Source organism: Hydra vulgaris, chromosome 06 (genome assembly GCF_038396675.1).
Source record: "Hydra vulgaris chromosome 06, alternate assembly HydraT2T_AEP".
In the NCBI taxonomy this organism is placed as follows: Eukaryota; Metazoa; Cnidaria; class Hydrozoa; order Anthoathecata; family Hydridae; genus Hydra; species Hydra vulgaris.
This window is the reverse complement of record NC_088925.1, coordinates 33,374,306-33,387,500: the sequence shown is the minus strand read 5'-3', so window position 1 is coordinate 33,387,500 and position 13,195 is coordinate 33,374,306. Positions and strand designations below refer to the sequence as shown.

Below are 13,195 nucleotides of genomic sequence, written 5' to 3'. Positions count from 1 at the left end.
ATAAAACGCAATAAAACAATCCTTTAGTCATACAAATTATACCAGATAGTTTAAATGGCTAATAATTTTTTGAAAACTGTTTTAGTAGTCGATGGCCTTGCAGATACAAAAAATTTTATATTGCGTTATATTTACCATAACAAAATACTTGATTGAAAAGACAATTACAAAGAAAAAAACTAGAGAAAAAGGGCGCTCTAACGAACAGTGACTTAGTCAGGGTTTACACATGCATGAATTACCGATAGCTTAGAAATTACTCCCCCTTTCCCCTTCCTCCCCCGACAAAGTTTCATTATGGCCACTAACCTATTTCTGCTAAACAAAACAAAACAAATCAATGATTATTAAGCAGCTCCTATTAGCACTCATGCGACAGGGACCCTATCTCAACACTACTGGTATACGCGCGTGTTGGCTATACTTGCCCCTAATTATAATAGAATTACCCTTTACGATATACGTGAGAAAAAAAATCCTTTCCCGATGCCCTACCACAAATATTGCTCACATACATCAGAGTGTTACCTGATGTTTTACCCAGAAGTATCCTCAAACAGGCAATGGATTTGAATACGCTACCTATCTCAAAATTTATGTTAAATCAACATGAAATGACTGTTCTTTGAGAAAGTAAATAATATAACTTACGTTTTACTTACTTACTAAGGAAAGTATTAAATTTTAAAGAAAAAAATTACTTTTATTTGTAAATGTAAATAAGAATTTTTTTCAAATTACTTTTATGTAAGCTGTTTTTGCTAATTATTTACTTTTACACGCTAAAGTAATTTGTTGTTATGACGTAATTTTATTTTACTTAGTAAAGTAAGTGTTGGGTAATTCCGCATCAAATCACCCAAAATTTAGAAAATTTTGAACCATGGGTTTTCAAATTTTTTAAAAACCTCTTTGGCTGTTGCATCTTAAAAAGAAAAGTTAACATATAAAATTTTAGCTAAAAATGTTGAGAGGTTAAAATGACCCGGTTTTCATAACACTCTGAAAAAACATTTTTCTTAAAATAATAAGAAATAAAAATGGCAAAAACATGAAAATAAACATATATAATGTTTTTTTGATGCTGAATTCAATAAATGTACTTAAAATGCTATAATATAAAAGGAACATGCTTAAAAATTAATAAAACAACTAGTTTCTATAAAACTACTTTGGGGCCCAATATCTCAAAACACCCCCATCAAAAAATTTTTTTTTTTGCTGTTAATATTTTCAGCTGTTTATAATCTTACTAGGCACAAAAAATCTAACTGGAAAAACGACTGAAACATACGGAACTTTAATTTCAAAGATGTATCAAATTTTCAATAAGCTATTTTAAAAAACTTTCAAATAGAATTCTGTAAAATATTATATTAAGTTAAAAGACTCCTTAAAAAAAAAAAAAAAAATTTGTTATATTTAAGGAAGTCTTAATTATATGATAACTTAGTTATTTGAACTTAACAACTGAAAAAAACATCCTGTTTTGTTTTATATAAAAACTGAATTAGTGTGATATGGATGTGCATTTGTTTTTAAAATTTTGACAACTTTTGTAAAAGTTTATAATAACTAGTTTATAAAAACTTCAGTTAAAAACAGCATTCGTAAATTTTATTTAAATTTTAACAAATTAACAATTTGATATATATATAAATTGTATATATATATAAATTGTATATATATATATATAAATGTATATATATATTAATTGTAAATATATATAAATATATCTATAAAGAAAATTAACAATATCTATCAGTGTAAAAAATTATACAACAGTGGGATTCTGAAAAGGTTTGAATTATTTCTATATTAAATTTTTTTTTTTTACTAAAAATTAAGTAGGAAAAAAGAATTCTCTTTTTTTTAGGAAATACATTTATACAAAGTAGTTTATTATAAGATGTGTTCTATTGGGTTAATGACATCAGATGCATGCAAAGGCCAACAAGATGTTATTGGAAATTTAAGCAACGAAAAAAAAATAGCTATATCATTACGCTGTAACATTGAACTATCAAACTTAACAACATTATGTGAAAAACATGCTACAAATTATTTGAAAATGTATCCTATATGGCAGAAAGCATGCTGTGATCCATTCAAAAAACATACAAAGAAAATTACAAGTAAGTAAAAGTGGAATTTAAGTATTTTAATATATATATTTTTTTAATTTGTGTTTTCCAAAACATAAACAATGTTTTAAACAATTGTGCAGATAAGCTATATACAACTATACATACAATTATACTATATACAAAATACATAAAGCTATATGCAATTATATATACAATTCAATTACTTTTAGAAAATCTTAGAGTAGTTACAATAAATGAGTCACAAGACATGATGAGAAGTAGCTTAAATATTGCTCCTGGGAAGAAACTTTGCAAACCCTGCAAGCAAACGATTGCCAAAAAAGCAGATCTTAAAGAAGAGAAGCAAAGTCAGGGTGAACAAAATGAAGATTTTCTAATATCATCATTCAAATCAAAAAGACAGGAGATCAATGAAGAACTTGAAAATTTTAATATATCTCCTCTAAAATCTCATTCAAAGTCATTAAAACAATGGTAAGTAACTTTACTAGAAAAACTGAAAGTCAATTCAACGTTTCCTCAAAACTGTGTTATGAACCAAATGACATTAAAAAGAAGGCTGAAAACTTTGATGAAATTATGAGCTTGATAAAAGAAAAAAATCTATGTTCTGACAAAAGGACTATTGTTCAACCTCTAACACTGGCACCCCCAAGTTGGTCAATATTAGAAGCACAAAATAACTTTGCAGTTACAGAATACCAAGCAAAAAAGGCTAGACAACTTTTTAATAAAAAAGGATTGTTGGCTATCTCACCTTTGTATAAAGGGAAAGTCTTACAAAAAGAAATAGAAGATTCTGTTAAAATTTTTTATGATTCAAGTGATTTATGTAGAACTATGCCTGGAAAAAAAGATTATGTTAGCATTCAAAAGAACGTCCATAAACAAAAAAAACTGTTTTTGTGTAATTTAAAGTAACTATGTTTATTATACAAAGAAAACAATCCAGAAATACAAATAAGTTACTCAAAATTTGCTTCACTTAGACCAAAGTGGTGCATTTTGCCAGGTGCAAGTGGTACACATTCTGTTTGTGTTTGTTCTCATCACAAAAATGCCATATTGCTAGTAGATGCTTTAAATATTGGACTAAAGTATAAAGACTTACTTTCAAAAACCGTTTGCTCAGTAGAAAACAAAGAATGCATGCTTGCACAGTGTGATGGTTGTCCTGGTAAAGAACCCTTCACCAAACATTTGTATGAGATTTTTGAAGAATACGAAGATGATTTTGAGATATACTAGAAGCAATGGCAAACTACTGACCGTGCAACACTATTAAGTTTAACAGCTGATGTTCCAACGTTTGTTGAACTATTAGCATCTTGTTTTCAAAAGCTACAAGCTCATTCTTTTATTGCTCACTCTCAATCACAGTACCTTAACCAACTGAAACAATATATGGATCAATCAAACCTTATCATTATTGGGGACTTTGCTGAAAATTATGCTTTTGTTGTCCAAGATGAAATACAGAGCTATCATTGGAACACCCAACAATGTTCTTTACATCTATTAATCATATACTATAAAGATGATAAAGGTGAACTGAAACATATTTCTTACTATTTTATATCAGATGACATTATACATGATGTAACTTATGTGTACAAAATATTCCAACTAATCATACCAATATTAAAAATAAAATTTTCCAATCTGTCCAAATTACATTTATTCACTGATGGTTGCGCAGGACAGTACAAAAATTGTAAAAGCTTTTACAATCTATGTCAACTAGAGAGCAAATTTTGCCTTAAAATTGAATGGAACTTTTTTGCCACGTCCCACGGAAAGTCACCATGCAATGGGATTGGTGGTACTGTAAAAAGATTAACAGCACAAGAAAGTTTAAAACGACCGTACAGAAACCAAATTCTCACATCAGAAGCTTTGTATGAATTTTGTATTGATAAAATCAAAGTTGTTAACTTCATTTACATAAAGGGATTGGACTTACAATTGCAATGTGAAGAGCAAAAAGAAAGGTAAACTGGTGTAACAACTCTACCTGGTACTCGTAGCTTTCATCAATTTATAAATCTTGGAGATAACAAGGTTGGGGCAAAGAGGTGTAGTACAGACACTAATTATACAATAATCCACAATCTTAAAAAGAAACAAGACATATCTCAACTTGATACTGTCACTTTAGGTTGTAGTCTGTGATGATAAGTGGTGGATCGGCATTGTAACTAAAACCAACTTAGAAGAAGTTGATGCTAAAGTTAAGTTTCTTCATCCAAATGGTCCATCAATCTGTTTTAACTGGCCTGAAAGAGACGACTACTGTTTTATTCCAAACACCAACATATTGAAAAAACTATCTGTTCCACAAGCTTGGTCTAGTTCTGGTAGAAATTATGTGTTTGAAAATGCTGAAATAGAGGAAGTACAAGTAAAATGGGAGCAATATTGTAAACTATTACAAACACAGTCAAAATAACTTTCATCTTTGATACCTTTAAAAATCTTGTATATTTAAGTAACTATTTAAATTACGATTAACTTTATTTTATTTACAAATAATTTTTGGGGATTTCTTGAAAAAGTAATGCATCTTTGAAATTAAAGTTCCGTATGTTTTAGTTGTTTTTCCAGTTAGATTTTTTGTGCCTAATAAGATAATAAACAGCTGAAAATATTAACAGCAAAAAAAAAAATTTTTTTGATGGGGGTGTTTTGAGATATTGGGCCCCAAAGTTGGTTTATAGAAACTAGTTGTTTTATTAATTTTTATGCATGTTCTTTTTATATTTGAGCATTTTAAGTACATTTATTGAATTCAGCATCAAAATAACATTATATATGTTCATTTTCATGTTTTTGCCATTTTTATTTCTTATTATTTAAAGGAAAATGTTTTTTCAGAGTGTTATGAAAACCGGGTCATTTTGGGAAACCAGGTCAGTATTAAAATTGCAGTATCTTGTCAACCGCTAAACTTTTTTAGCTGAAATTTTGCATGCAATAATTTTTTATAATTAGGAATAATGTGTCAAAATATAACACAAAAGGAAGACACATGGTTCAAATGACTGGGTGATTTGATGTGGAATTGCCCTGTTATGTCTTTTAAATATTTTATTTACGCAAGTTTACTTCATAAATAACTTTTTTTACATTTAAAAAGTAAATTACATTTCGATGTAAATTTTTTACATAACTATAACCAAAATTACTTTTCAAAGTAGTTTACTTTAAACGACTTACCATTAAAAGTAAGTTACATTCGCAAGTAAAAGTAAAAATGCAAATAACTTTTACTTGTAAAAGTAAATTACTTTTTCAAGAAACAGTTATTCATTAAAAAAACTTAACTTAAGTTTTACACGTTATATAATTTATGCAAAAAAAAAACGAATTACTTTTAAATGTAAGTAAACTATGTATTTTTATATTAGTTATGTAAAATAATTTACGCGTAAAAGTAATTCGCGTTTTTACATCAAAATAAGTAAAAAAAGCCTAGTCATAGCTGTAATAATTATTTTTCAAATAATAAACGCAGTGGTTAGAGTTCTGACTAGATGAGCAACATTGGTAAGGAAAGAAATGTAAACTTCCTGGTTAAATGCACGGTGCATTTTGGACTTTTAGGAGCACCTTAATAACTATCAAAACTAAAAAAAAATAGTTTTGTGAATTGGTACCAGAAGCTTTTTTAGAAAAATTTAATGTATGGAAACTTTTAATATAGCTTTAAATATACTAGTCAACAAAAGAAAATAAATTATTTGTTTTTTGACGCTAAATTATATTTTCGTGTGGTTTTAGATATGTCTCCAACAAGTAGATGTGCTCCATCAAGTAGATGTGTTTAATCCAGATTTTTGATATATTTGTGAGAAATAAATGTTTTAAAAAAATTGAAAACCTATTTCTATGTTCCTAATTTATTTTCTACTCTAAAACATCTTTCTTTTTATTACCAAAACGTAAAAAGCTACTTTTAAAATAAATCTAAATCTTTTTTTAAGGTTAAGATTCATTTTTTGTAAGAATCAGGCAGTCAATGGAAGTGACCTCCTCCAAATTGCTTGAATTTTTTATATATTGATCAGAATATAGAGAAAACCTGTTGGGGAAAAAAAAAAATTTCAAAAATGTTTCGTTCACTCGGAATCTGGGCTTAAATTTTTGAGATTTTTTTAAAAATTTTTAGAAATTTAGTTTTTGCCACCTTTGAACCCATTTTTTTGGCAAGGCAAAAAGTTGCACATAGCTTTTGTAGTTAATATCAGACGTAACCCAAAAGCTCTCTCCAAAAAATATAAAAAAGTTGCGTGACACTGTGCGGTTGGCTAATTATCATAGTTCAAAAGTACAAAATCAATCAGTTTTGTCAACTTTTAATCGGAGTTAATTCTAGCGGCGAAGTGTTGCACACAATTTTTCTTTTAGGATTTGAAATTATCAAAGGTATTGAGTCTAAAAATGCAAAGAAAGTTATGTGATACCTAAGGCCTATTAATATATTAAGGTTTGAAATTGGAAAAAAATGTTTTAGTATACTTACAAAATGAACCATTACGGCAGAGGCGCTTAGTTTTATAAAAATGTAAACATATCCAACTGTCAATACAAAAAGGTCCTAACATAATAATAAAAAAAATTCGTGTGATCTTTAGATATTAAGTTAAAAATAAAGGTACAAATTGTTAAAAATGATTAAGTACGAAGAGATATTTTTTTGGACACACAGATGAGGTTTTCGCTCACAATAAAATTTCTATCATCCAAAATTAGCATTTAGCATTACACAAAACATTGCACGTAATGTTAAGAAAAAATTTAAGCGTTTCTGACTATGATATAGAAATCATAACAATTGAAATAAATAATAATAAAAAACAATACATGATCAGAAGTGAATTATTTAAATTTACGTCATAACCAAATAACTTGTGGTGATCGAATGGAAGAAGAATCGCTGATATCACGATTGTGGAAAAACAAGTTAGTGGGCGGTTGTTTACTTTACCATAAAAATGTCTTAACTTTATTTTAACGATCTTTAAAATTTGCATAAATAGAGTAGATATCTTATCATTGCTATTGAGAAATAGGTACTGCATAAATAGAACTTGTTTTTAGTTGAGTATGAAACAAAACAAATATTTTTATGAAAACTGTTGTTGCTTTTCAAAAGGAAATTGTGGATCATTCAAAAAACATAAAATTATAAACAAAATGTTCTACATTCATCAGCTGGGAGATGTTGATGTTAAGAAACACCTCATCAACTTAAAGGTAATTATGTATTTTAAATTTACGCAGACTGTAATATAATTTTTTATAATTACATACTTAAAAACTTCTCTGCAATAAGATTTTGAGACAAAGTTCTTTAAACAAAAAAAATAGCTCTTTTAATTAATTCCTCACTCTTTTAATAAATAATCACTAAGTTATTCACACTCTTGCAATATTGTATTTTATTAATAACAACAATGTATTTCAAACTTGTAAACATTTTTCGTGAAGAGCCAGATTATAAACAATGCTTTAAATGACACACTTAATAATTGTTTAAAAAATTGTTTTTAGGTCATGCGATTAAACGATAATAATATTTGGGAAGAAAATGGACTTATTGCAAATAGACTTAAAAGAAATCTTGAAAAGGATGAACAAATATGTGCTTTTCACCGGTACACGTTTGGTATTGCATGGAGTCCTCCAAAAACATGCTTTCATCCTCACCATCTAAATATAAAAGGAAAAAAATCTCCCACTTTAAGGGCGTCACCAATACATGTCGTCATATCAATGTCAAAGCGATACAATGAAGTATTTTCAGTTGGTGCAATGCTGTGTTTTACCCATTTAAAGCAAGAAACTGCTTTATCTAGAGTCAACGAAAACACCAATTTATGTACAGAAACACAAACACAACAAGAACAAACATATATGACACCTGCTACTCCAGATGAAGAATTTGATCCCGGTGAAATTAATGTTTCACAGGAGATTTTGGACGAATCTCTAAGAAGCCGTGAGAGTGTAACTGAGGTTCTTAATGCAAGTCCAATAAAATTTAGATTAAAAAGGAAGTTCGAATATCTGGAAGATACTACTAAAGATAAGTTAAAACGCAAGTATGTTCGCCTAGAAAACTTATTAAAGAAAAAATTTGCGGAATCTGTTGCTCCTGGACAAGAGGAAATACTTATTGATTTTCTTAACAGTAAAAATGTTGATGAAACAAATAGCCCTCTCCCAATTGAAATTATTCGTGCTCAGAAAGTATATAAGCAAAGTGATTCCATGGGAAAGTTAGTTATCCTCTCATTATTAGACCATACCAAGTATACCAAAAAGTTTATAATGAACACATTTGAGTGTACCAAACATCGTATAGAAACAGCAAGAAAATGGCATGCATCTCATAAAGGGTTGGCATTTCCAGAGAAGAAAGTATTCGTCCGATCTAGTCTTGATCAAACAAAGTGTGAACATTTCTTAGACTTTATATTTACAAGCGGTATTTTGCATGATGTTGCTTATGGAATAATCAAATTAAAATACGACAGCGGTGAAGAACAAAAGATAGTGCATGCAATACTGACGACAAAATATAGCCACGCTATCATGTTCTATCGAAAAAGTTGTAGTGAAAACAATTATATACCATTATCTGATTCAAGTTTGTGGAAAGTATTGCATGCAATAAAACCTTCAAGTCGAAAAAGCTTAGCTGGATTAGATGATGTTACTGCTTCAGGCATGAATGGTTTTCAAACATTACAAAAATTGGCACAAAGATTTAGTTCTAAATCTCTCGAAGCTGCCCTTGAAAAAGGAAAAAGGTATTTGAAAACGAGTTATCAAACCAATTGTAGTGTCAATGACTCAAACATTTCTTCTCATAGCTCAAAACATGCCTTATCAGATCCATCTGAAAAAAATCTTCAATCCAACACAGAGATATCAGAAGTGGTATGTGCCGATTGCTATGATTTGTGCAAAGCTATAGAGATGATCAAAGAACTAACAATTCAAAATTCTGACGATGCTGATTCTATTTATGATTTGGAAATTGCTGTAAAGGATGTATTCAACTACATAAAACACCTGATGAGAGATTCTCAACAGAAAAAGGCAAAAATCGAAGCTTTTAAGCAATTAAACGATGAAACTGCTTTCTGGCTTAAAGATTTTTGTCAAAAAATTCTTCCGGTTCGATACAGAGAGGGCCAAAGAGAGTATTTTGGCAAGAAAGGAATGAGTTTACATGTGGATATATTCTTCATAAAAATAGCAGGAAAGTTATTCAAACGTGTTTACTTTACTTCAATGTATAGGTGTGATCAGGGAATAGGTGATGTTGTTTCGTTAGCCACTGCAGTTTTAGACCAATTCAGAATTGATCAACCGCATATCAAGAAAATGTTTACCAAATCTGATAATGCCGGCTGCTATCAGGGAAATCTTTCAGCTGAAGCAATCTACAATGTATGCAAAGAGAGAGATATAAAGTTGCTGAGATATGATTATAATGAACCCTGTTGTGGAAAAGATCAATGTGACAGGGAGAGTGCAGTTGTAAAGACAATTTTAAGGAGTTACGTTGACTCTGGTAATAATCTTTTGACTGCTGAAGATATACACAAGGCTATGCATTATAGTTTTGGCGCTAAAGATGCAAAAGTAGCAGTTGCTCAAATTAGCAATGATAAAACTGTAGTTACTGGACCAAAGATTAAGAACATTAGCAACTATCACTCATTTGAGTTTGGTGAGAAAAGTATGAAGATGTGGCGTTATTTCAATATCGGTGAGGGAATTGAACAAGAGTATGGAAATCTTAAAATTCAACCCTCGATTAAGTTGTTGTTGCCATATACCAAAACAGATAATTCAATTAAGTGTAACAAGTCACTTAAGGAAAAACAGAAAAGAAGTGACAGGCAATTATAATCATTAAGATTTTGCACTGAAATGAATTGTACTTTATTATTTGAAAGCGATGCTGAGTTAGAAGAACACATGCTATCCGGTCTTCATACAGTTCCGAAATCATTAACATCATTGGATAAAGTTCGCAACTCGTTTGTTCATAAGATGAAAATTACTTCACAACTAAATATGCCAATTTCTTCATCCTCTAACAGTGCTTCCGTAAAAGACAAACCACATTGCATGAACATTTTTCTATTGCAAGGTTGGGCATTACCAGTTCGAAGTTCTTTTAGATTTTCAAATCAGCAGAAAGAACTGTTGTATAAATACTTTATTCGTGGAGAAGAATCAGGTAATAAAATGAGACCTGAGCAGGTTCACATGCAGCTGAGGAGAGAACTTCCGCCTGATCAATATGTAACTAGCCAACAGATAAGATCTTTATTTTCAAGGTAGGCATTGTTGCTATCAAAACTTTTGCAAATTAGATTATGTTTCTGACTGTTAAATAGTTCTTTTACAAATATGAAATTAAAATTTAGGTGAAAGTTATAATTTTGTGTGTTTGTTTACATATGTTTAAAAATATGTACAATTGATATTGTTATAGATTTAGTAACCTGAAAAGAAAAGGTAAGCTGGTAGAACCGACAACAGAAAATAATGAAAGTAGTCAGGTTAACGATAACAAAGAAGTTTATGGCGAAAATGATGACTTTAATCTGGCAGGAGACAATGAAGATGATAATAAATATGAGGAAGACATCGCCAATCTTGCAAAAGAAATTTGTCTTGTATGGAAAGTGAATGATTGGGTTGCTGTTGCATATGAAAAACAATGGAATATTGGATATATTGTGGAGGTAATATTATTCAAAGTATATATTAGTTTCAAGTTTTTATTTTGTTTTACAAAACAGTGCTCTAAAATAAAAGGAATATAAATAAAATGTAAAAATAATTTCAGAATGACATTATATAAGACTTTACAAGTTTTATTGAATGTAAGCAAAATTAAACAAATCATAAACTCTTTATTATATTATTTTAAATGTTGCGCTAATACTTTTAGGTATCTATAACTGGGATCAGAGTTAATTGTATGATTAACGGGCAAGAGAAGAATACTTTTTGCTGGCCAGTTACTAGCGAGGAGATAAATAACCAAACTGATAAAATTATCTGTTTAGTAAATGCTCCTTTTCTAATCAGTGGTTGTGGCGATTATTCATTATCCGAAGAAGACTATAATACAGTCATATCATTATTCTTAGAGAAACTTACTGCAGCAGAGTAGAAATTATGTGTGATGTGGTGGATAATGTGTGTAAATGACTCTATTAATAAATGAAAAACTAATTTTTAAATGGAAAAACATTTAAATGTCTGATTTATGTTTTATTTAATTAGCAATATAGTTATCTTGATGTTAGATTTTTGTTCAGTTTTTAATTCATGTTATATCATGCGTGTGACAAAATCACACGAATTTTTTTTATTATTACGTTAGGACCTTTTTGTATTGACAGTTGGATATGTTTACATTTTTATAAAACTAAGCGCCTCTGCCGTAATGGTTCATTTTGTAAGTATACTAAAACATTTTTTTCCAATTTCAAACCTTAATATATTAATAGGCCTTAGGTATCACATAACTTTCTTTGCATTTTTAGACTCAATACCTTTGATAATTTCAAATCCTAAAAGAAAAATTGTGTGCAACACTTCGCCGCTAGAATTAACTCCGATTAAAAGTTGACAAAACTGATTGATTTTGTACTTTTGAACTATGATAATTAGCCAACCGCACAGTGTCACGCAACTTTTTTATATTTTTTGGAGAGAGCTTTTGGGTTACGTCTGATATTAACTACAAAAGCTATGTGCAACTTTTTGCCTTGCCAAAAAAATGGGTTCAAAGGTGGCAAAAACTAAATTTCTAAAAATTTTTAAAAAAATCTCAAAAATTTAAGCCCAGATTCCGAGTGAACGAAACATTTTTGAAATTTTTTTTTTTCCCCAACAGGTTTTCTCTATATTCTGATCAATATATAAAAAATTCAAGCAATTTGGAGGAGGTCACTTCCACAGTTTCAGGAATTTGCCTGATTCTTAGAAAAAACGGCTCTTAAGAAATAAACAATAAAAAACCCTTAAAACTGCGCAAATGTTTTTCATTGTTTTTTTTATAACATCAAAGTAAAGCCGCAGGAACATAATTGTTCCGGCAGATTGCAAAATGCATTAGCGCAAAAAACTAAAGTTTCCTCGTTTGACTTCCCAAAGTTCACGGGAAAAAAAGTCAGACTAAATCGTTAACATAATTGTATAATACGCTATATTTACCAATAATTACGTATTGATTTCAAAGTATGACATTTAGTTTATTATATATGTGTATATTGCGTTTTACGATTCTGTAATTAGTCTTATGGGAGAAGAAAACAAATTCAAGCAATAACAACAAATGCATATGCAAGCACAAATGACTGAAATGATGAAAGCATTGATATCATCACAAAACAAAAATAATATATCATTAACACTTTCAACGAACAACGTTAAGACACGATCACTGGAAATAAATCGACCATCCATAGAAGTCGATATCTCAGACAATAAATAGATAATTTTCCTTGTTGCATGGACAAGATTTGAAGAAATTAAAAAACTAACCAACCCAAGATATATCTACAATGAACTACAACTAACTTTCAGCGCAAGAGTTAAAGAGATGCTCTTCAATTTTGTTGGTCCGGAAAACCTAAACAGTACCGATAAAGCAGAGTTTCTAACTCATAATAAATCAGTTTCTGTTAAATCGATCCACCCTGAAGTATACAGACAACAATTCTTCTCAATGAAGCAATCCGACCGAGAAACAGTTACCAATTTTATTGCAAGAATCAAATCATTAGCAATGCCCTGGGATTTTAATACAAAATGTGATTGTTCAACCTATAAATGTACATCCAATTACCCAGAGGATATGATTAAATCACAATAAATAGCCGGAATCAACAACCTCACACATCAAAGTGGAGTTCTATTGGAAATCAATTTATTAACAACGTTGCAAAAGCTGACTGAACTCCTACTAATAATGGAATCCACTGAAAAGTCATTGCGATATTATTCAACACACAAGCAAAAGTAGCAGCTAAACTCAGCTAAAACTC

At 29.7% G+C, this 13,195-nt stretch overlaps 3 protein-coding genes across 3 annotated transcripts; all 3 read left to right on the top strand.

Annotated features, from left to right (window-relative positions):
- Nucleotides 1–1,727: 1,727 nt before the first annotated feature.
- LOC136081787 (ARL14 effector protein-like) lies at nucleotides 1,728–4,679 on the top strand. Its single transcript, XM_065799899.1, has 3 exons — nucleotides 1,728–1,800; nucleotides 1,877–2,135; nucleotides 2,318–4,679. Exons 2-3 carry the CDS (start codon nucleotides 1,910–1,912, stop codon nucleotides 2,584–2,586), a joined length of 495 nt encoding a protein of 164 aa, XP_065655971.1. The 5' UTR covers nucleotides 1,728–1,800; nucleotides 1,877–1,909; the 3' UTR covers nucleotides 2,587–4,679.
- A 2,543-nt stretch (nucleotides 4,680–7,222) lies between these two features.
- Nucleotides 7,223–10,879, top strand: LOC136081011 (uncharacterized). Its single transcript, XM_065798351.1, has 2 exons — nucleotides 7,223–7,364; nucleotides 7,662–10,879. The coding sequence occupies exons 1-2, from the start codon at nucleotides 7,305–7,307 to the stop codon at nucleotides 10,032–10,034; spliced, it is 2,433 nt and encodes an 810-aa protein (XP_065654423.1). The 5' UTR covers nucleotides 7,223–7,304; the 3' UTR covers nucleotides 10,035–10,879.
- Nucleotides 10,056–11,446, top strand: LOC136081340 (uncharacterized). The gene is made up of 3 exons (XM_065798651.1): nucleotides 10,056–10,468; nucleotides 10,627–10,879; nucleotides 11,089–11,446. Exons 1-3 carry the CDS (start codon nucleotides 10,056–10,058, stop codon nucleotides 11,311–11,313), a joined length of 891 nt encoding a protein of 296 aa, XP_065654723.1. The 3' UTR covers nucleotides 11,314–11,446.
- Nucleotides 11,447–13,195: the final 1,749 nt, after the last annotated feature.

Excerpts from the sequence above, each read along its gene's own strand:
- LOC136081011 (XM_065798351.1), top strand. The coding sequence starts at position 7,305 with ATGTTCTACATTCATCAGCTGGGAGATGTTGATGTTAAGAAACACCTC. Across the intron at positions 7,365-7,661 it reads AACACCTCATCAACTTAAAG|GTCATGCGATTAAACGATAA; the intron begins GTAATTATGTAT and ends AATTGTTTTTAG.
- LOC136081787 (XM_065799899.1), top strand. The coding sequence starts at position 1,910 with ATGTGTTCTATTGGGTTAATGACATCAGATGCATGCAAAGGCCAACAA. Across the intron at positions 2,136-2,317 it reads ACATACAAAGAAAATTACAA|AAAATCTTAGAGTAGTTACA; the intron begins GTAAGTAAAAGT and ends AATTACTTTTAG.
- LOC136081340 (XM_065798651.1), top strand. The coding sequence starts at position 10,056 with ATGAATTGTACTTTATTATTTGAAAGCGATGCTGAGTTAGAAGAACAC. Across the intron at positions 10,469-10,626 it reads ATAAGATCTTTATTTTCAAG|ATTTAGTAACCTGAAAAGAA; the intron begins GTAGGCATTGTT and ends ATATTGTTATAG. Across the intron at positions 10,880-11,088 it reads ATATTGGATATATTGTGGAG|GTATCTATAACTGGGATCAG; the intron begins GTAATATTATTC and ends TAATACTTTTAG.